Source organism: Cricetulus griseus, chromosome 3 (assembly GCF_003668045.3).
Source record: "Cricetulus griseus strain 17A/GY chromosome 3, alternate assembly CriGri-PICRH-1.0, whole genome shotgun sequence".
Lineage (NCBI taxonomy): Eukaryota > Metazoa > Chordata > Mammalia > Rodentia > Cricetidae > Cricetulus > Cricetulus griseus.
In genome coordinates, this window is record NC_048596.1 from 50,023,806 (window position 1) to 50,046,976 (window position 23,171).

At 54.5% G+C, this 23,171-nt stretch overlaps 1 protein-coding gene across 1 annotated transcript in view; it reads right to left on the reverse strand.

The window, feature by feature from the left end:
• Positions 1 to 22,607, reverse strand: part of Syt7 (synaptotagmin 7) — a 35,235-nt gene extending 12,628 nt beyond the window's left edge. Inside the window, exons 1-8 of the mRNA XM_035441585.1 lie at positions 22,533 to 22,607; positions 22,289 to 22,367; positions 20,166 to 20,269; positions 15,837 to 15,916; positions 12,044 to 12,175; positions 10,920 to 11,147; positions 7,322 to 7,690; positions 3,579 to 3,701 (exon numbers count right to left, since the gene is read on the reverse strand). Of these exons, the coding sequence (XP_035297476.1) occupies positions 3,579 to 3,701; positions 7,322 to 7,690; positions 10,920 to 11,147; positions 12,044 to 12,175; positions 15,837 to 15,916; positions 20,166 to 20,269; positions 22,289 to 22,367; positions 22,533 to 22,607 (1,190 nt within the window). The remainder of the gene's footprint in view (positions 1 to 3,578; positions 3,702 to 7,321; positions 7,691 to 10,919; positions 11,148 to 12,043; positions 12,176 to 15,836; positions 15,917 to 20,165; positions 20,270 to 22,288; positions 22,368 to 22,532) is intronic.
• Between the last annotated feature and the right edge of the window lie 564 nt (positions 22,608 to 23,171).

Below are 23,171 nucleotides of genomic sequence, written 5' to 3' on the forward strand. Positions count from 1 at the left end.
CCAGCTTGAAGTACACTGGCGGCCACAGCAGGCAGATACAGACATGCTTGGAATATGCCAGGCCCTGGGGGAAGACACCAGGATCCAACAGCCGGGCGTGCACACACAGACGCACAGACACACACATAAAAATTCACACAAGCCCAACAGACACCTAGAGCAACAGGGAGAAGACGGCACAGCACAGACAGTGGGCAGGGCGGCAGGGGCCTCTGTGGTGGCACAAACAGCTGGAGGCACACTCAGATTCCCTCAAAGGGGAGACCCAGCCATGCAAAAGTGTGCTTGTGAATTGGAACAAACCAGAAGCAGGAAAGGCAGGGACATCAGGTCATCAGGTACAATATCCACCTGCCATGAGACCCTGGCCTTGCTCTGTAACATAGCGTGACACGTCCACCCGCCTGCCTGCCCTCTCCCTGGACACCCTAGAGGTTTGAGCACACCAGTACACAGAGTGGCAGGCACACACGAGCCCCACCCTACCCCACTATCACACACACGCACGTGGACATGTGCTCACACAGACAGGCACGGGGAGGAAGAGGAGACTGAAATAGCTGGAGAGGTAAAGTCAGGTTAAAAATAGAGCAGGAGAGGAGAGAGCGTGAGATTGACTGCTGAAGGTATGAGAAAGTCGGAGTTATTTTGGCCACACCACAGCGTCAGCATAGCTGCAAAGCAGCCTGGGAAAAGATGGTCAGCACCCCTGAAGCTGTCGGAGGTCACAGGACAGAGAGAGGCATAGGGAGAGGCAGAGGGAGAGGCCGAGGGGCTGGTCACTGGCCCAGGGACACCCCTGTGAGGAGCAGATGGAGGAAGGAGATAGAGAGAAAGAGAGACAGACACACACAGAGAGAGAGAGAGGCTAAGAAAGGTTAGTCAGACGTGTGGAAGAAGGCTGCTGGGTGGACAAGGGGACAAGGAGGAGCGTGGCGGCCGACAGGAGAGGCAGAGAGGAGGCGGGGGACACACAGAGGCGGAAGAAACATGGTGGCTTCGGAGGAGGCGAGCAATGGGTGTGGCCTGGTCCGCTCTGCCCCCCACTGGGGTGGGGGTGGGGCCACGGTGGAAACCATTTGGATCCCAAGGAGCAAAGGTGAAATGCTGGAAGGATGGCTGTGAGCACGCAGTAGGTGGTGTGGGAGAATGAGTGAGACAGACACAGCAAGGGTCTCTACCTCCCACCCCACTCCTATGCTCAAGAGGTATATGCTTAGGCCCACGGCTTGGGGGATCCTGGAAGGGAGCCTTCAGGGGCACCATGAAATGTTGGATGGGTTGCAGGCAGACTGTCCCTCACGTTCCCTGTAGCTTGCTGGATACCCATATTCTTTGCCAGGGCCCTGAAGTGGCTTTGCCTCCCTGCTGTCTCACAGGACTCTGGGGCTTAACAGGCCAAGGGGGCTGAGCCTTTCCTCCAGCAGCAGCCAAGGCACCTGGCCAAGGTGTCAGCTGGGGTGGAGAGGGCATGCTTTTGAGAAAGGGACAGATGAGCCAGCCGATGGCTGTGAGGCCCAAAGGTCAAAGGGTAGGTCCCTAAGGTGCTCTGGCCTGGTGCAGGCACCTATGCCAAGCTGTGGGATAGGGGCACCTGCTAGGGGGAATCAGCTGAGTCAGCAGGTCCTTGAAGCTGCCCACCACTTGGAGACACCCCAAGAGCTGTGAGAGATGAGTTTCAAATATGGGAGGGCATGAACAGGCGAGGATGGCATGTGTCTACTCGGAAAGTGGGGCCAGGTGGGGAGGGCCCAAGGCGGGCCTCCACCTCCAAACCCACCTTTCCTAGGCAGGCAGAGGACAAGCTGATGTCATGATCAGAAGGGATGGCTGTACTAAAATATGAAGACCTGAGTGGCAAGGAGGTATAAATAGGCTGTTGGGTGAAAATGGAGCTGGTTAATTAACACATGGGTGATGTGAAATCTCGTTTCCAGCCTGCATCTGCTCCCTCACGCTTCACACCTCCCCCCCCCAAACCAACCCTCCCAGGCAGAGGCCTTGGGTTCTTAGCAGGCTTTCAGAGGGCTCCAGCCCCCTGCATCCTCTAGTCCCTGGTCCCATTCCTCTCCTCCAGGCCCTCTGGCCTGCTTGGAGCCCATCTTTGAGAGCCTGTGGCTTCTATCAGACCCAGGCAGGTAAGGGTGGCAGGCTCTGCTATCACTCAATCCCCACTTCACATACATGGGCTCAGGGACTGACACCAGCTGTGCCACCAAGGGTAAGAACAGTTCTCATTCTCCCCTCTGACTCTCTACGGATGTCTGACCCACTAGACATGCAATGTGGATTCAGGGTGGGAATGAAAGAGAGGGCTGGTCTCCAGAAGCCACCGTGAAATAGCCAGTCAGCTGTCACAAACAGCCTACCCTGCTTCCCTAAGCTACAAGCCACTGGCAGCAGCCTGGGGCAGTCCCTTACTGTCCTTAGCAGCAGCCTCTAATGAGCACCGTGGTTATCAGTCTAAGCCTGATCTCGGTCCAGCTTACAGGATCTGACAAGTACCCTGGATCTTGGGCCCATTTCCTCATTAGAAGCTTTGTGTGTTCAATCCTTCATTTGACAGAGGCAGAGGCCTAGACAGGGTCTCTGACTTGTCTGAGGTCACAGATGTGAGGCTCTGGCTACGCCAATGCTGGCCCATGGGCCCTACCATAGGCCTTTGGCCTCCTGGGAAGCAGAACTGAGCACAAGCAGAAGTGAGTCCAGCCGAAGGCCAGGCCAAGGTAACAAGTAGGTAAGGACTCCATCTTGGGGAGCGCTAATAAACCCTGCAACCTTCAACCCTCCCTTTACCTATGAGCAGTGTCTACCCACTCCTCGACACAGAGGACAGCAGGAGATGCTTCCCTGAATTCCAGGTGGCGAAGGCTAGGAGGTACAGCTCGTACTGCAGCCACCTGGCTAGTGCTGGTCTTCACAGGGCCCCGAGGAAGGCAACAGGGAGCCTGGCAGAGCCAGACCTTGCCCTTGCTGTAAACGGCTGGCCCCACTTTCCATTTCTGGAGGTTGTGCTCAGGGGCCACCCTTCTGGTTCCTTCTGGTCACCAGGCCTCTCCCATTGTCCCTCACTCCAGACCCTCCCCACCAGGGGCACCTCTTCCATGGCTGAGTAGCAGAACAGGCCCTGCAGGCCAGAGGGAGGTTGAGGTGGTGGGGATGAGGAAGAACAGGCTTATGCCATTCTCCCAGCATTCCCCCTCACTCGCCAACCACCAGAGAAACAGGGATTTCTGGGTTGGGAAGGGGGGCAGAGATGAAAGATGGAGGGGCAGCAGAGGGAGTCAAGCAGGGAGATGGGGCCCAGGAGGCTGGGCTTGCTCCAGGCCAGGACAAGCATGCTGGGGAGCAGGCTTGATCCAGAATGGTCCCAGGATGGTCCCTTCATTGACCCAAGGGACACCACTGACGTGGTCAGGGGACAGAACACCAGCTGGAGGACTTCTCCTCCCACTCCAGCATCTGCTGAAGACACCACCACCTCGTCCAGCAGTCGGGGCCGGCTGAGGCAGGTGGCCTCTCCGTGCCTCCTTCTCTGCCGCTGCCGCCGCCGCCGCAGACCTCTCCCGTGCTCGTACCTCTTGTCCCCCTGAGCGTTCTGGTTCTGCTGGGTTCCTGGGTTTTGCAGGTCAGGGATATTGGCAAAGTCATCCTGTTCCGAAAGCCCTAATACCAGGGATAGCACCACCATCCGGCCTTCCCTGCCCAGGATGGGCAGCCCACCAGCCGGGGTGAAAGGAGGCAGCCCCATGGACAGGGCAAGGGTGAGGGGAGGAGAGAGACAGAAACAAAGAGAGAGAAGAGAAAAAGCGTAAGAAACTGGCCCTGGAGAAAAGAAACCAATTTTCAGAACTGTAAGTGGTTGGAGAACTGAGGGGGAGCAGAGGGGAGAGTCTAGCTGGCCTTGGGCCCAGAGCTGCAGTCTCTGGGGTAACATGGGAAAGGTGCTAGGCACAGGCCCAAGGAGAGGACTTAGGTATCTGGGATAGTCCCCAGGGAACACATAGGCTGGAGGATGGAGCAGAGACCCTGGGACACGGTATCCCAGATGCAGTCACTCTGATTGTCTCTTCCCTGGGAGAGGGAGAAGAGGCTCTCTCAATATTTTGTATAGGGCATGTTCAGGGAGGTTTGGGACACAGGGGAAGCACTGTAGAAAAATCTGACATCCAATGGACATTGTACACTGTGCTCAGGGATGCCCTTCATAGATCTCGGGGTCCTTGAAACCAGCTATGCAGCTTCTTCTAGGCTTCCAGATATACAACCCATCATAGGAGAACTCCAATTCTGTCCCTTCTGGGATCCCAGGCATAGTGGGATTTCTCTCTTGTCCACTTCCCCAGAGAGTCAGGGATGATCAGAGGCCTGTAGGACCTGTTCAGTGGAGGCCTTTCCATGGAGAAGCAGTTCAGAAGGCATCAGGGAGCAAAGGTGGAGAGAAAGTCCAGAAACTTGGCAAGGTCTGGGCATGCTTTGGCAGGGCTGCAGGGAGCCTGTGCCTGCAGTGAGATACGGCTCTGAGAGAAAGTGGCCAAAGCAGAGTGGTGGGCAGATACCAACAGGATGAGAGCAACTTAGAGAGGATGTGTGGGCAGCAGCACAGGGTCTGAGGCCACACACCTTGAGTGTGGAGGCCTCCTCAGAGAACCACTGTGTGGAGTTTTGCTGGTGTCATAGGCACTTCCTAGAAGGAAATGCAAATTTTGGTGGCTGTTTTCCCTCAAAGCCATCAAAGACTATGAGTTTACAGGGGCTTTGTAGAGCTTGAGGGGACCTTTGTAGAGCTCATCAAAACAAAGAGTTGAAGGATTCTCAGACAGGGCAAGCATGAAAGCATGCCTCAAGACGGGCCAAAGGAAACACAGGGAGACTGACAGAATGTTCCAGAAGGAGGATCTTAGGTCAGGAACCTATCACTTCAGGCACTGACGGATAGCAAGAGCTTCTGTGATTACTCCCCAGGGAGACTGTCAAAATGGGAACTCTGGCCAGACATAGCATCTGGGGTGAGGTATAAGGGCATAAGAGCTGTGGAAAATGGGAGGCACCACAAGGGTCTGAGTGAGGGGAGGAGGGGAGGAAGGTAGACATGGAGGTGTCCTTTTTCTGAGTCTTTGTCCTGGACACAGCCACATCAAGCTGACATTTGTGCTGGTATCTGACTTTGGGGGCTCGACTCTCCCCTTCCCTCAGGCCAGATCCTGGCTTCTTTTGTTCCTGACTATTGCTAATGTCTGAGTTGGTAAAATTCCATTTGGTTGTTCAGGAGCTAGTTGAGCTGGGAGAAGGCGAACCCAATGAAAACACGTGCTTTTTTTTTTTTTTTTTTTTTTCAGTTAATGCATTTTTCAGATACTGCTTTTGGTCTTTAAAACTGAGCTGCTCCTCTGCATAAATACCCAGATTGTCATTCTCTGCAGCTTCGAAGGCCATGAGGGCAAGGATGAGGAGCAGAGCTGGACTTGGGGAAGACAAACTGGTCTGGTTGGGTGGGGTTGCACCTAGCAAGTGGGAAGGATGCATTCTCCGTGTGAGGGGAGGGCAAGCTCCTGCAAGGCCTGGAGAGCCCTCACGAGCGGACTCTAGGGCCTCTGTATTTGGGGTGAAAGATCCTCAGCAACACAGCCTCTACACTGCAAGGCAGGGCTCAGCACACCTCAGCCTATCAATGGTTCTGTGCAGTCCACAAGCTAGGAACGGTTTCTATAACCTAGAAACACTAAGGGGAAAAAAGAGAGCCTTATGTGGGAAAGACTGAATGTATCCTGCAAAGCCCAAAGTATCCGGCCTTTACAGACAGGGTAGGCAACCCCTTATTGTGAGGGATCAGTAGTAGTAGATGTTCTGAGCTTGGAGGTGGCCAGCAGGTAAGAGGGTATGAGAGCTGCTGTGGGGGCAGGAGCATGGGTAAGTGATGCTGGCAATCTGAGCCATGCCCCAGGATGCTGGCATCTAAGTCACACCCATCAGAATTCTAGTGGGTTAGGAAAATGGTGAAGCAGAAGAGTTGATATCTGGCCCCAGCCTACGCAATTGCAGGAAGACATGAAGGGGGTGGGCGTCTTCCTGTTAAGGGCAGGTGGGGCCCAGCTGACCCTCAGTTTTGTTCACGCCACAGCAGAACTGGATTTCTTGATCTCCTACTCCATGGCCACTACACCCATCCCAGAACAATCCACTGCCAAGACAGGAAGCCTTGCTGGACATCTCTGGTGCAGTACTTGATTGCCTTCCCAGAAGGCAGTTGCACAGGCTTCTCTGATTTTCCAGGGGCAGCCTTGGGCAGAATGGCCAGTGGGTCATGGTACAGGCCTCTTGCAAACCAGGTGTGGGCACCTAGTTCTGTTGGAGGTGGCTCTTGCCTGAGCTGGAGGCTCTGGCTGGGATCTCACATGGAGATGTAACATGCTTTGAAAAACTTGCTTGCCTTCTGGAAGCCCTGTATCTTTCCAGTGAGCTTGGCCTTGGCCTTGGGCTTTTCCTCTTCCTCCCAGTTTAATGGTGCCATTCTGTACCTAAGAAGTTTCCCAGGGAAGACCGGGCTGATAGGAATGATCCCCTCATGGCTGGAACAAGGCCCATAGGCCCACACCTCTCAACTCCTAGTGTGACTATCCCTGTGAGGGTAAGGTGGTGGGACATATGTCAGGGAAGCAGCTATGATCAGCTGCTAGCTAGTATGGTGTTGCTTATCCAACCTGGGTCCTTGAAAGAAATACCACACTTGGCAGCTTTGGGGGTGTGGCTCAGCTTTGTCCTCTGGAGAGGGGTCATTGATAGGGCGGAGGTCAGGGATGGTTGGGCAGGGAAGTGACAGGGGGGAGGATGCTTGGGGCAGAAAGAACAGCAGAGTCTGGTTACAGACAGGAGGGACATTGGAGGAAGGACTGCAGGGCTCTGGAGATTTAGTGACAGGGATGGGTTGGGGAGAGGTGGAGGAAAGGGCACAGTGAGGCAAGGCTGGCATGGTGACAGGAGCAGCCGGGGACTGATTGGGGGGAGCAGATCTCAGGGACCTCCAGAGCACTTAATTATGTGTTCTCACTGAACTTTGGAGGGGAAGGCTTCTCTTCTCAAGCCTCAAAGGCAGTGAGAGAGTTCTAGGGTCCTCAGAGTTCTAGGGGCTCCAGACATAAGTCACAAAAGGCTGGGGAGGAGGACCCCTAAGCCTGCCAGACACACTGTGGGAATGTGTGTTCCCACATGAAGGAACATAGAACAAGAGTGTCTTGCTTCATCTGCTCCCAAGGAGACTTGGGGCTGGGGGAAAGGTTGGGTTGGGGAGGTGGGGAGCTGGCTGCTCAAGGGGAGGACTTACAGGAAGGATTTCATGTCCAAGCCTCGGTTTCGAATCTGCCCCACCACGTGGTCCCAGCTGCCTGGGTTGGAGCGGCTGCGGCCCCCAGCTGCCCGGTACTTGGAGCCGGCCGAGGTGCCCTGCCGAGCCTGACCCCGGCCATAGGCCCGGGGGTTGGAGCCCGGTGCCGAGGCCGCATGGGCCTGCAGCTGGCCCAGGCTCTGGCTGGTGGTGGGCTGGCTGGGCTGCCGGCCCCGCTGGTTCTGGCTCAGCGGCTGCTGCAGGCTCTGCTGCCGCATCAGTGTGCGGGGTCGCTGGCATTTCGGCTCTCCCGCGGAGCTGGGGATAGACTCAAGGGTAGTGGCCGTGGACAGGGTGGAGTCCTCGAAACTTGGGGCAGGTGGAGGAGAGGAGAGAAAGGAGAAGCAGGTGAAGGGATCACAGTGGAAGAGAAAGAAGCCGAGGGCCAGGGCTGGGAGGCCCCAGTGCAGGGCACGCTCGGCTGGACCTCGCCAGGCCTCCATCGGAGTTGTCACTGCTGCGGTCGCTGCCACCACCTAACCCACCCTGAGGTCCCCAGGCTGGCCCCACCCACCCACCCACCTCTGGACTTGGCTGCTGGTTCCCCAGTACCTCTGTCTGGACCAACCTCTTTGCAGGTCTGAGTGGGCCGCAAGAGCTGTGGCAGTTGCGTGGTGAAGGCAGGTCCCCAGGGCCCTATGACTGACTGCCTATCATGTTGGAGTGGGAGGGACAGAGAGCTGCTACCACTCCCCTGCCATCTCACTAGGGGAATACTAGTAACATCTGCCTCTGTGTTCTAGGTACTACTGTCCCGAGACAGAAAGAAATCCAGGCCAGCACAGAGCTGGCCTAATAATGGCTGGGGAGGCAGGGCAGCCATTCTTGAAGCCTCAAAGGAGAGGAGGAGAGAAGGCAGACTCACAGGGAAGCCTGCCTGGTGGCCAGCGCAGCCTTGGGGTTCAGTTCTGCGGCAGATCTCTGACTTCTTCCTAGGGTATCTTGCCCTGCCACCTAGGCAATGATTCACACTCAGATGTGGGGGCCAACAGAAGAGCAGACAGGAGTGGGGGGGTCCCAGGAGCCACTGCTTTTTCACATAGAAGAGGATGTCTGTGCAATAGCCCATCAGCATCTCTAAATGCGCTTGGCGAGGCAGGGCAAGGACAGACAAGAAAACAAGGTCTGGCTGTGAGAGGTGGTGTAGAGCCAGAGACCTGGGTTCAAAGCTCACTTCTGCCACTTACTAACTGGGCAACTTTAGATGAGGTTTTATACCTCTTTGGGCCTTATCTTCTCAACTGTAGATGGAGGGTACAAAACAGCCCTTCAGTGGCCTTCTCTGGAGCTGAGGTCAGGGCTGTACCCCACTAACTGCTACCATGTCAGGGCTCGGGGACAGGAGTTTGTGTTTTGACTTAAGGTTTTGTGTTTCTGCCTGTTTTGTGCTCTGGCCAAAGATTTAACAATTCCCATGACAGGACTGGAGGCAAACTGTCACTCAAGGATCAGGGAGTCAAACTAGACACTGCTGAACAATTCCAAGTTCCTTATCCCTGAGTCTGAGGTTACAGCCTCCTTTTTCTTTCCTGATCCAGCTGTCTGGGACTAGGGTTGGTGAACTAGGACCTATAAGCTGAATCTGGGCCCAATGCCTGTTTTTATAAATAAAGTTTTACTGGAACCCAGCTGCTGGCATTTGTTTACATTCCACTTGAGGCTGAGCAGCATGAAAGATGTGGCCTTGGCTTGCAAAGCCTAAGTATTTCCCAGCTGTCATTTGGCCCTTAACTGAGATAGCTGGTCTACCCCTGCTCTAGGGCCATGGGATAACCAAGTATATCTTGGGAGTAGCAGAAGGAGGCCCCAGGGCCCTTGGGAGCCACGTTCACCACAGCAGCCAGACCTCAGCCATGCTCACCCCTGAACTTACTCTGGGAACCAAAAGACAATAGTTAGGTGGCCCCTGTGGGCTGGGTAAATAGAGAGGAGAGAGAGAGAGAGAGAGAGAGAGAGAGAGAGAGAGAGAGAGAGAGGACAGAATGAAAGAAGAAAGCAAAACATGGCTGTAACTGGGGGTCTAGGCAGGCAGCAGCCTGGCCTGACATGGGCTGGGAATCAGGGCTCTCCCCAGGGCAGGCCTAGGTCTGTTCAGCCTTGGTAGGCCCACAGCTCAATGGGGGCAGGCCAGCTGGGGGAGGGGTGCACACCATCTTCTCTGTTTCCTTGCCGGCCTCATTTCTGTTTCCTATCACATCCAAAATTAGTTCAATTTACAACCTTTCAGTCACAGGAAACTAAAACTGGATCTTCCAGGCCTGAAGCCAGTGAGCAAATGCCAAGGAAGTCCAGTCAACCCTGAGCCTGGCTGGGGTAGCCTGGGGGGGAGAAGGGGATGTGGCTCTCGGATGGTGTGTGAGGCATCCATCTCTAGGGACATTCCTGAGACCATACACCAGGAGGGAATGGACTTGTGTCCACTCAAAGCAATGAGCAAATGTGGCCTCAGCCTAGTAGCCTCTGTGGTTTGATGTGTGTGTGTGTGTGTGTGTGTGTGTGGGGGGTGTCTTCTGAAGAGAGTCAGGAAGGCCTTGACTTGAGCCGAATATCCCAACACTAAGAAGGATCAATCAAGGCTGCTGGCCTTCTAAGGGGAGGCTCCTTCATGACTGGAAATGAGACAATGTTAGCAGCTCAAAGTGGAACCCACTTTCAAATTTGTGAGGTGCTCATAGTTCAGAGGACTTGGGAATTGGAAGGGCTCTATTGTGGGAGACTGGAAGTTCTGAAAGCGAAGAGGAGAATAAGTCAGCCTTAGTGGAAAGACAGATGCTGTGTCAACCATCCACAACTGCTCGGCAAGCCCAGAAAGCCATTAAAAAGGGACAGGCTCTTCTGACTACCCTCTGACATTTGAAAGGAGCTGCTTACTGGGGGTTCAACAATCTCAACCCTCAAGATTTCCTATCAGTGGGATAGCTCACTGACCAAGACAGGGCCAGCCAGTGGGGATGGCTGCAATGAGATGAACATTTGTGGCAGCCTGGTGGCTGCTCATAGATGAAACCCTGTGGCAGATGGTGTCATGGTACAAGCAAGGGCTGGGACAAGCAGATGAAATCATTCAAAATGGAATGGCTCAAAGTGGGGTCTAGAGCCATCAGCTGGCCAAAAGAGGGAAGGCCCACTGGCTGATGAGTGATAAAAATACAGTCAGAGACAGTGGGATAACCAAGGGCCTGCTGCCCACGGAGGGATGACCTGATGGCTGAGATGGGGTGGCCAGTCAAAGAGGATGGGATGGCCCAAGGACTGGAGTGAAGCTGCTCTGGGGACAGAGAATGGAATGACCTGGTCACTGGCAAAGGAAGACATTAATGGGAGGCTGCCAGAGGCCTGAATGTGAGAGCATATGGCTGAGTTGGTTGTGCCTGATGGCGAGGACGATGAAAGAGTCTTGTGAAGGGATGGAATGAACCAGGGGCCGAGGACGGCACCTCTGGGGGCAGCAGCGGGCATGCCAGGGGTCCCGCTGTCCACCCTGGTGGGGGCAGGCCTGAGCTCATGGCTCTGGCAGCCATGGGGTGCCATCACTCACTTGGACAAGTTGAGCTTCCCTGCGGCCAGGTGGCTCTGCACCATCCGCCAGCGGCCTCTCCCCGCCTTGCCACTGCTGCCCGGCTCGTTGGGGGCAGCCCCGCCGCTTCTCAAGGCGTCCTCTCCGGGTGGTGGCACCGGCGCCGGCTTCTCCCCCAGCCGGCCTTCCCGCTCCACCGCCAGCCCCGCCGCCGCAGTGGCTACTTTGGCGCCTGACAGGAGGGTGCCACTGGAGGCGTGTAGGAGGCAGCCAGGCCAGAGGAGCACCGGGGGTGGCGGTGGGGGAGAGAGGGCGGGCCACACGTGGGGGTGGGAGGGGGGAAGAAGAGGAAAAACATCGACAGATAAAAGGAAGAAAGAGACAGTGAGAGAGGAGGAGAGAAACAGACGGACAAGAGACAGACAGAGAGAAAGAGAGACATCAGCACTGCAAATGGGTTAACAGTGGAGCCTGCAGAGGAGAGAGGGGACCGGGCGGGCTGGGGTCAGAGAACAACGCACCACGACAATGGAGGGGGGCCCCTCCCCACCGCCTAGGGCAGGAGCGGTGGGGGTTGGGGGAGGGCAGCCACCTCCAACTCTATCCCACAGGACAACGAAGGGTTAACGACGGAGGAAGAGCGGGCTGTCCAGGCCAGGAGGCCCCCAGGCAGGGAGAGAGAGAAAGCCGTGTTAGTCAGAGTTCATCACCACCACCACCACCATCACCGCCACCACCGCCACGAACCACCGACCACCGACCACCGACCACCAGCAGCCACGGCCGCAGCACACAGCGGGGAGGAAAAAGCGAGCCACAACCGAGAGGGAGGGACCAAAACGGGCAACCCCATCCTGACTGCACAGAGGGTGGGGAGCCAGGGGGCGTAGCTGGGGACCAGGTGTGGCTGCGGAGGGGGCTCTCCTGCATGGCTGGCCCTGGGAGAGGTGACAGGAGAGGGACAGGCAGGCGAGGGGGGCAGGAGGGGTTGCTCGTCTCCATGGCCAGCCTGCCCATGGGGTGAATGGAGGGGAAAGTGGAGGGAGAGGAGCAGGAGAGGAAGTGGGGGGAGGGGCAGGAGAAGGGGAGGGTAGGGCGTGCGCGGATACTCAGTACATATGATCAAACCAGGTAAAGTCACTCACTTGAGGGACAGTCGAGGGTCGCCATAAGGGGCGTAGGGTGAAATGTTTAGAATAAACTCCTTGGGAGGATAGGAACTCCATTTCTGCTGCACTGTGCTTTCATTGTTATTCCAAAAGTCTCTGTCTAGGTCGCTGGAGGGGCAGAGAGAGAGGGGAGAAAACAGGAAGATACAAGAAGAGACCAGAACAGCAAGTCCTGCAGGGGCAGAAGGGACCAGAAGGGACGCGGGGGCCCCTGGGGCCACACAGAGGGTAGGGCCTCGAGGGTCTGCTCCTGCAGAGGAAGAAAGGCAGGAGGGTGGATGGGCACTGCAGCCTGGGCCAGGTATCCTTGCGCTCACACATCCATTTGGTGCACACATTCATACAAACACACGTGCACTGGAAGGCTGGCCGGGGGAAGCCGCACAGGAAGGAGACAAGCTGCAGGCAGGTAGACGGGAGAGCCTCGTGCCTAGGAAGCTGGTGGGAGAGAGAAAGACCATGAGAGAGGAGGGCTTTAGGATGGGGATGGGGTGGGAGAAAGGCCTGGATGAGCAAGGGGTACTCTGGGAGAAGGGGAAGGCGCTAGTTTAATGTTAGAAGGTGTTGGAAAGTAGGATAAATCCTGCTCCTGGTAGCTGGCCCTCTCTCTCTCTGGCCTCAGTTTCTCATCAAAGGAGAAAACTGGCTTTTCTCCCTCTTCCATCTTCTCTCCAGTGGCCTAACATGTTCCCTGGCCTCCTCCTCTGGTGAGGCTGGAATGCAGGATTTCCATGAGACTGGGTGAGCAGAAGGCTTCACTTGAGAAAATGGGGTGATTGAATTGGTTGGGTGAGGCTTCCAGATAAAGGAGGTAGCCTGGTCTCTGACGCCAGGGAGGCTATCACCAGAGGTCATCAAGACCCTTTGTTCTGGGGACTATGTGGAGGGAGTTTGCTCTTCTGTCAGTTGGGCCAATAGGACCTTCCCAGCCTTGAGCCCACAGTAGAAACTTGGCCTGGCCAACTGGGAAGGTTTCTTGTGCTCCTGTCCCTAAGGTGGAGCTGCTGGATTTAGAAGGGACCCTCACCCTAGTCCATCATCCCTCCATCTGGGTGACTTGGCCTCAGCTGACTGGCTAACAGCATAAAGGACATCGGAATTTCTGTGTAGGGATATAGGATAGAGTAGGCAGCAGAATCCTGGGCTCCTGTAGTTTATGGCCTGGAGGTTTCAGAAACTATAGACAGCTTGTTAGCTTCCTGGGCTCCCAGAGCAACAGGGACTGGTGCTGGGGTGGGGGGGGGCAGGGGTAGCTCTCAGGCCACTGAACCATTCTAGAAGGGATCCAAGCATGGATGACAAGAACGCTGTTAGAGTAAGGGTCTAGGGGAAGAGTCTGGCCTGTGTCCATGCTTGGGTGAGGTGAAGCGTGGATAGGGGGCCAGCATCATGGGGGCATTCTCCCCTAAGAATCAACTGTTCTCAGGGGAGCTGCTTCTCATGTCCCTGAGAGTTAGATCTTGACCTTGGTGCTTCATCTGAGACTCAGGAATGGAGAAAAAAAAAAAAAAGAGATGAGAAGCTGGGCTGTCACTATGGGCCTAGAGGAGATGGTGGCCTTGGCTATCCCTAAAGATAGTCACTTATTGTCTAAATACACTTTGGAAGTGTCTCACAGGGGAATCTATGCACAAAGTCCAAGCCCAAGCCCCGAGCCAGCTCACAGAGACAGGGGGAACAGTGTAGGAAAGGGAGGCAGGATAGTCTCCAGTAGAAAATTCTCTCTCTACGAAAGATCTCATGCCCATGAAAGATACTCCTTTGGCTCCACTCCCCAGCAAGACCTTGCTTGGATGGAGACTCCCCACATCAGGTGATAAAGGAATGTAGCAGGTTGGCAGTCTCCCTCCTCATGCCCCCTCCATGTCTCCATCCAATCTAGGTCCTAGAGGGAAAAGATCCCCTCAGCATCATTGCCAGGCTGTTCCCCGACCCTGAGTTCTGGGGCTACTTGGATTTCTACCATGGTACTGGAAAAAAAACGATCCCTCATAAAAGAAGGCTGGAGAAACTGGTTCCTTTACAGCATAACTTGTCGGTCATAATGTGTCAGCGGCCATCAGTATCGCCAAAAGGGAGATGGAGTGTGCATTGTTTCCCAGACTTGGTTGGCTGTGAAATCCTGGATGTGTTCATTATTTCTGAGGCACAGGCGCTCCAAGGAAGAGTTTGGGAAGCGCTGCTGAAGAATGCAGTATCCCAGAACCCTTGACAACATGATTCCTTTGGAGGAGGTCCTAAGCCAGTGGGGAGTTGTGCAGTAAATAAATTGCCCAGGACAGGGAATACAGGAACACAGACATAAGTAGCGGCTTCTATGTCAGGGGCAGAGGGTCTGGCAGCACATCAGGTGGCAGCAACTCAGGCTGTGGACAGAGGCTCACTCTGCCCTCACTGTGCCTTAGAGAGTCCTCTGGACCCTGGCTGTAGACTGCTTCCTTCCCTGACGCCCTCCTTTCCCCTTGTTGGCTAGAGGAGGGTGCTTTCTAGAATGCCTTCCCTGTCATGAGCACCTGTCTTCACTCAGGGCTTCAAATAGCCCAGACTAGCTCATGGGATCTTCCTCAACCCCAACCTTCAGAAAGCTCAGAGCCTGTGCTCTGCAACAGCCCCCAAGTCCCACCAGCTCCTGTCTTTGAAGACAGAGAGCATGCAACCAAACTCGGCTTCAAAGACTCCCCGTGGTCTCCTTCTGAGCCTTCCACCCATCCAAGCCCTAGTTGCCCCACCCTTCTATTCATCCCCCACCTCAGACAAACCCCCTCACAACTTCTATGAAATCCCCAAACAAGGTCAGAACAGGAGATTTACAAAAAGAGAAGGGGCAGGGAGGGAGCCTTCAGGAATAAGGGAGCAAGGGGAAGAATGAGTAAAGCAGGAGGGCAAGGGTGTGCAGGGGTGCAGGGGAAGAGACAGTGAAAGTGGAGGGCCTTGAATTGACAGGGGAGGGGTATGGGTAGGGCTGGGCTCAGCTTCCAGGCAAAGCCCCTTGGCCAGCAGGCATGATCCCATCCAGATGGGCTGGTCAGAACTCCCTATGAAGGCCTGCTCTCTATGGAGAGCAAGGTAGGGAAAGCTCTGTTCTCAGAGCCTGAGCCCTAGGTGGGCAGGGGTTCTGTATTGTCTCCTAGTGACTCTCAGCAGAGGGCTGGCCAAGGTGGTCTTGGTCTATGGACTAGGCTCTTAGATCTCAGTGGGCAACCCTAGGCAGGGTATAATCCATAGGACCTGAAGTGGGACAAGATGCATTAGGAGGACAGAGCCTCTCCCCATGGGCCTCATTCCCAGGACTCAGCACTGACGTTAGCTGGGGTCCTCATGACTTGTCTGCCATCCTTTCCAGGTTGCCCTGGGAACATGTGTGGAGTGTGAGAAAAGAAACTCAGACTATGAGGAGGGGATTCCAAGCCTATAAGTAGGGTCTTGGGTGGAGATTGAAGGGTCCAGGGACCTGCCAGGGGGGTGGGGACTCTGTGTATGACATTAAGAGCTGGATGGAAGAATCAGCGTAGCACACATAGGGCTGTAGGTGAGAGGCAGCCTTAAGAAGGCTGCAGTCTCCAAAATCTCAGCATCTGGGGCATAAGAGGAAAAAGAGGGCCTTGGGATTATCCAGGGTTCTGAGACCAAGGAGGTGGGCATGAGCATGGGCCTCAGGGGGTGAGGGACATATTAGATATGTGTGTGGCCAGGTCTGAGGAATGGGAGAAGGAGCTTCTCCCATTTGGGCTATCTGTGTACCCCCCCAAACTGGCAGCCTGGCACCTACTTGATGGCTTTCTTCTCACTGCGCCCACGCCCCGAGTCTGGCGTGCCCACCGTCTCCAAGGAGTTCTTGTAGCGTTTGCCCTGTGGAGACAGTATCAGGGTTACTTCTTGGGTGAAGATCTGGACATTCCCTGTCTCTCCAGAATAGGGGCTCCAGAGGAAAGGAGAGAGAGACTAGAATTTAGATTATCAACAAAGTCCAGAGTCAGTGTGAGGGATTGTTGTCATTGTGGGGTAGCTGTCCCAGAGCCAGGCACCTTGTGGGCTCTAGGACCTGCCTCTGCCTACAAGCAATCCTTCATGCCTGACCCTCAGGTATCAGGCCATGCCGTCTGCCTGTCTCCTGCGCCTCTGGCCCAGCTCCCAGAAACACAGTTCCCTCTGCTGTGGACAGACGGCTCTCAGGCGCCTGGCCACGTCACAATGTCCACGTCACCACCCCCAGATGGTGGGGGTGGCATCCTGCAGGGCAAGGTTGGCAGTGGCCAATGACGTCAGTGGTGGGGGCGGGGAGCAGGCCACGTGCCTGAGCCTGCCAGTATTGGTCACTGCTTGGGGGATCGCTGGGGTCTTCATGTCCTAGGGCTAGGAGGAAGGGACAAGGTCTCTGTGAGAGATAATCATGGGAAAAGAGAGTACATCCTGACCCTGGGGGCTCCAAGGTTGCTTGGCCCCTGGACAGCCCCCAGAGTTGCTTAGCCCAGTGTGAAGAGAGAAGAAGCAGGTCAGGGATGGGCATCCTGGGTCCACAGTGCAAGGAAGAACAGCAACGACCAGGCCTGCTGCCGGGAAGGTGAGCACCATTCACCTTCTCAGTTTGGGTTTCTAAATTTAGCTCATGCAGAGCCCGGCCCCATTAACATTCCTGGCTGCCACCAAGCATCCTCACGAACACCCCACGGGCCTCAGGCCTGGGCCAGGCACCAGGTTGGTGCAGGCAGTTTGAGAACACAGGCTGGACAGGGGCCAGGTCTGCCCTGCAGACCCCTCTACCACTGGGTACTAATGGGCCCTGAACTAGCTGAGTGGGGACAGACAAATGCAGACACACAAGTGTTGCAAGCATGCACGTGTATGCTTCAACATTCCCTCACGTGCACCAACACCGTAGCCATAACAGACAATTATTCCATCCTTCCAAACACAGAATAAAAGCTGCCACGGCCGTGTTCTCACATGCCCTGCCAGCTGCAGCCCCTTCCTGGCCACAGGAATCTGGGGAAACTGCAGCAAAACTCCTGGGAATATGTGGAGTGCAGAGCCCTCCCTCCATTTTACATGCAGCACCTTTATTAACTCAGGGCACCTTGATGTGGCTCTGGCAGAGCCACCAGTGCCCTATGTCACCCTGGCCAGCCCTTCCACCCTCTCTGACCTCTCTATCCCCCCTACCGGAATAGTTTGATGTTACCACGTGGGTCCACTGGAGAAGGGGCTCCCGGTACCAGACCGCATTGCTTTCTCTGTTTATTTGTGTCAGTTCCTATATCCTGACACAAAGCCAAACAAAGCCACACAAAGGCAAGGCTTTTCACTCTCTAGCACCTAGAGTGGCACCTGGCACCTACGGGTAGTTCAGAATATCAACTAGAATGCCGTCCTATTTCCCCACCCACACAGGGGCTTGGGCCTCAAGCTGTTTCCCTGAGTTCAAATCTTCAAACTCAAATGCAGAGATGCTAGGCCCTTCGGGTCCACAGAGCCACCCTCCCTCACACTGCTATGGTCTCTCTCATCATTCGTTTCTTAGAGGTTCAAATCCCAAACAATTCCAAACATTGACAGAGACCATCAGGGTGGGGCCATGCAGTGGTCACCAAGGGCTATTTTCAGAAGGACCTTAGGCAGGAGACAGAGTCCCACTATTCCTCAAGATCTGGGCAGTACAGGGCCCTTCTGATGGTAACCTTGGAACTCCATCACCTTTTCTTCTTTCTTTCAGGTATTTGCAGGAGAGCTTGCCTTGGCTCCAAGGATGCTCAGCTGACCCTTCCTCAAGGCCAGGCAGGGCTGGGGTTGGTGATCTTGATGGCCCAGAGCATTTGGGGGAGATTCTGACTGCCGCCCACCTGTGCAGCTCAGAGAACTTTTCCTGTTGGCTGTAGTGACTAACTCTGCAGCAGGAGCCAGGGTACTATGTGGGACAGGACCCAGGGCAGGAGTGGGCTGGGGCACTGAGGATTTCAAAGGACAACTCAAATTAACAGAAAACCTAGATGAGGTCCCAATGATACTGGGTGGCTTGAGAGGAACCCAGTGTCACTAGCCTGCTTGTCAGGGAGGGGACTTGCCAGGATGATCTGGAAAAGCCAGCTGAAGATTATGGAAGTTATTAATGTTTGGGAATGGGATCTGAGCTGTCAAGGTATTGTGTCACTGGGACTGAGGGCACAGGAAGGCAAGGAGAGCCCAGCCACTGCTGTCTGTGAGGACAGCGTTTTAAGGTCCCTTATAAAGACCAAGGAAGTAGCCTGGGTAAAAAGGGTCTGTCCTGTCATCTGGAATCCATGGTGCCAGGAGCTTAGGGTGGTACACGCTGAGAAAGCTATGTTCTATGAAGCACAAGTCCCAGGAGACAGACTGTGGTCTGGAACCCGGGGAAGGTTCCTAGCTGGAGGCTAGGGTGTGGTTGGGCCAGCGAGATTGCTGGTTCAGAACCTCTCAAATGGCCAAGGTACTCTAAAGTCCCCAACTACAAACAAACCTGTCTCATACTCTATTACCATCAGAGATGAGTGCTGGTGGAATGAGGCCATTTGTACTCTGGTCTTGGAAAGGGTGTCTTCACACACACACACACACACACACACACACACACACACTGGGTGGCACAGTGCATATGCAGGGAAGACTAGAACATGGGGCAGACCTCAGTTACACAGGGATCTGAGAAAATGATACACATACCACTGCTCAGCAGTATTACACATACACAGACACAGATGGTCACCAGCTCATGCAACCTTCTTCCTCTGCCTTCAAACACAGGCAGGCAGGAACAATCTAACTGGTCCTACAAGGAGACAAGGCACACACCAAGAGCAGCCACTTCCATGGTCTCAGAAGCACTGGTACTCGGGGCATGAAGCCCAGCTCCCTCCAGTACCTTCCTTGAAATAAGATGGGCCAAGGAACAATGGAGGATAGCAAGCTCACACTCCTGCCCACAGCAGGGGACAGATGACACTCACACAGGGAGCTGAACTTTCGGTTCTTCCCCAGGGGTGGGAGCTGCCTATCAATACCCCAGGGTGGAGAGACTCATCTAGTTTTGTTTTTTTGTTTTTTTTTAAATGCCTTCTTGAAGGAGGCATGCTGGGTTATCAGCTTTTAGGTTCTCCCCATAGATTCCTCACCAGACCTCAAACTCTTTCCAAAGGTGCTTGCCCCTTCTCTTCCTACAAGGGAGTGGGGCGTGCAGCCTGAATCCACCCAGGGTCTATGACTCAGCTTTTTACTCCTATCCTTATGGTCCCTCTGTGTATGGTGCCCCAATCATCCCATTCTGAACGGGGGTGGGGGCCATGAGGGGTGGAGGGGTGCCTGATCCCTGCCTGCACCTGGGACAGCTCTGAACCTCTATTGAGATCATTCCCTGTAGCCCTCACAAGTCCCACTGCGCTAATGGGCAGGATGGGAGGTAGGACTCAGGCTGAAGGGCCCAGAAAGGGGGTCCTGAGGGAACAGCAGCACTTGCCTAGCTGCAGAGTGCTGGAGGAACGGGAGGCTCACACCTCTCCCTCCCGGCGCCTTAGGGTGATGAATGTCCCTCCTGACAGTCTCGTTACTTATTGATAGCCTAATCCCGCTCGTTAATTCCCCAGCCCTCGTTAAAAATGAAAAGAAGCCGTTTGTGCTTGTACAAACCAGGAGAATCAGGATGGATGTGCAGACGGCTGGGGGTGGGGCGGGGCGGGCGGCACCTTCTCATTGGTCAGAAGGCTGTGGATTAGCCACGCCCCTTGGGGGGCGTGGGGAGGGAAAGGGTGGTGCGACTAGCGGGGATTCCGAGGGCCTCAATTCTCAGTCTGTGCGTGTGTGTGTCTGAAGTTCTTTATGCGTGAGGTGGTGCATGTGAGCGCACCCGCCCGCCCGTGTAGTGATCTATGTGTGTCCCCATGAGTGTGCCTCTGGGTGTAAAAAGATGTATAGGACCAAGACCCAAGCAAAAGTGTGTGTGTAAGCTTGTGGTGTGAAGTTGTATGCACTTGTCCCTGACTGTCGGCAGACAGGTCATCTGCCTAGGCAGAGAATTAGAGGCCAGCGAAAGCAGGATGGCAGGGTGCAAGGTCAGGCCCAGCCCCAAAGGTTCTCCCCACAAGAGCCTCACCAGTTTGCGCTGACACCAGTGGCACAGGCCGCAGAGGACGATAGTGACGCTAAGGCTGACGGTGATGATGGCAGAGACCAGTAGGACATCGCGGGTGGGTGCCCCTAAGGAGGACACACACAGTCAGATCATTATGGACCAGGGCTACTCTCCATCCCAGAGCCCCCAGAACAAGCACACCTCCCCTTCTTTCTGGCACTTTCCACTACCAGCTCGGCTTTTTCTGCCTGAATCTGGGAAGTTCCCCCTGCTATCTCAGCTTCTTCATCAGGACAAACAGAAGAAACATGCTGCTTAGACACTGCCGTTCTCTAAACAGTATCCCTTTCAAAGGGAGAGGACACATCGATGCTCTGTAGGTCCATCAATGATTCTAGAAGAGACACAGCTTCTGTGTGGCCTTCAGGTACCTCCACATGCCACACCCAATTCTGAACAGTAAATGAGCCCAAAGGCCTCCTGCCTTCTGAGCACCTTTAGACTCCCTTAAGGGCTTGGCCAAGACTCAAAGTGAATGTGTAATCAAAGGGGAATCTCTGGGATTTTCTGCCCACATTAACTCAACTTGGCTTGTGCTGGAAGCCCTCTTCTGTCAGCTCCATCCTAAGCCCCTTGGCTTGCTTCCAGTCTTCTCATCCCTGTTGGCTCCAGACTCCTCAGCATTATTTGTAAGGTCCCAGAAGCTCACAAGAGTCACCTGAAGCTTCCACCTTAAGGATCCTGCGATCTCATATTTGAGGGGTGGAGCCCCACCGTGGGAGGAAAACCCCAGGTTTCCTAACTCTGTGGCCCAGGATAAGCCATATGAGCACTCAGTTTTCTCCTCTGGAAATGCAGATTTAACAGCTTCCCCTGTCTTCCTCACAGGGGATTGTAAACATTAGCCCAAAACAAATGTACAGACTGCAAAACCTGGGCCAAACATGACCATGTGGGGGACAGAGCGGAGGAAAAGCAACAAAGAGCACACATGAGCTCTAAATATGTGTGCATTGGGATGTGTCCTAAATCAAGAAGATGCAGTTTATTTACAGAGGAGCCTGCATGGGTTTTTCGGTGCCAGTGATTGTGGTAATTAAGAGTTGACGGTATCTGTCTGGACCTGGTTCCTGTGGTTTTAGCTTCTGCTTCTCCTCTCCTCTGGGTCTCTTCTGCATAGATGTCTCCTAGAGGAGAGCTGGGTGGGTCATTCTCAGCTCTCAGGGCTCCTGACTCAGTGCCCACCACTGTGGCACCCCAAGGAGTCTATTTACTACCCTTTCTTTCTCCAAGGCTGTTTGGGCCAAACCAACTTCCTAAACCTCCCAGCCTACCACCTGCCAACCAACTGCTCACTCCTAATCACAGGAAACCCCTGGGCCCAATTCCTGTCAGCTTTATGTGCAACAACGATGAGCTCTGATCTGGTCCTGCCCTATGGCCATGGAGAAGCCCTTGATGTCTGGGACATCAGTGTCAACAATGTAATAGAGTTGACCCTTCCTAACTCAGACTATGAGCCAGGAGTTCCAGGTATTTCACCTACAAGGACAACTTCATCCTCATGACAACAAATGAGATAAGGATTATAAGTTGGTTTAGTTTTGCAGATAGGGGAACTGAGGCTTAAGGGGCTCAGACATCACGTTCAGTCACTCAGCAAGTGGATGAGAACTGAGGCAGACAGTCCAGGCAGTCTGTCTCAGGGTTTGCACTCCTTGCCTTGGATATTGGTTGCTGGTTCTCAAAGTGTACTCTTTGGAACACCTAAGGTTCCCTGGACTCCCTTGATGGCTTCAGAGGTAGATTCTGAGTAGAGAAGGCTGAAGCCCTCTTCAATCAAATCAGCATCATTTCCCTTGGCTTTACATCTTGGGTTTTTGAAGAAAATTACATTTGAAGAAGGAGATACTGAGCAAAGTTGAATCCTTCTGGAATGATGGCTCTAGGGTCTCCTGCAGTGTGGATGCTATTATCTTTCAAGGAGCTGACTCCTCCCCCTCAAGATCCCTCAGCCCCCTCAGCATCCTTTGCACAGCCCTTGAAGGCAGGGTGAAACAAATGCTTGCCATTACAAATTGCACTGATGTTGGGAATAAAAGTGACAAGATGTCCTTGGCCAGCATGCCCTCAAGTGCTGTTACCATCAAGGGGCACAAACGTGTTCTCGCCTGCCAGCCAGAAGGAACCATTCCTGGAGGCTGGAGTCACTGTGTCCCTGAGCTGCAAGGGACCTTGGAAGTCACAGAGTCAAGCCCATGAACCATGATCCCCTCTGGACAGCCCTGGTGTTGACAGGGAGCTGTTCCTGCAGGAGGCTGGCTCTCCCGCAGATACCATTGAGGAGGCTGCTGTAGCTTGTGTCCAATCTGTCTCCCTGGAACTCACAGTTGCGGTCCTCAGCCTGCCCTGGGGCAGTTCTGCCACATGACAGGCCTCTGAATCCCTGCCGACAGTTCTCATGTCCCCTTCAAGTCTTCTCCAGGCAAAGCTGCCCAGCTCTTCTATCCCTTCCTCAGATGACATGCATGGTTTCAAGTCCCCTTATCATCAGCACATTAACATTTGAAGAAAGGAAACGTTGCGGCCCTAGTCAGCCTTTGCCCAGGGCGGAGTTCCATGACCTCTCCTTGGACAGAGAAGACATCCTGGGTCCCCAGGGGTGAGACACAGACAAGGGCAGACAGATGACATTGGGAGATCTGGGAGGCAGGGCAAACCAGGAGCTAAGCAGAACCAGCCTTCTGGGCCAATTGTAGGGGGTGTTCAGGGAGGGAGGGAGGGGTGAGCTCAGACACACTGCTGCCCCTCTGCCCAGGCCTGTGCTGGGCAAGTCACCACATGACCAAACTGAGTCCTATCGTCCTGCCCATACCACCATCAAGCAAACCTCAAAGAAAGGAGAACCAAGGAGGTGTCTCCTTTCTGAAGGGAGCCCAATTGCCTGTGCTCCATGGGGGCAAAGATCAGTTCCTTAGCTAAAACTATTCCATCATGGAAAATGGAACCTGGTATATAGTAGGTGAT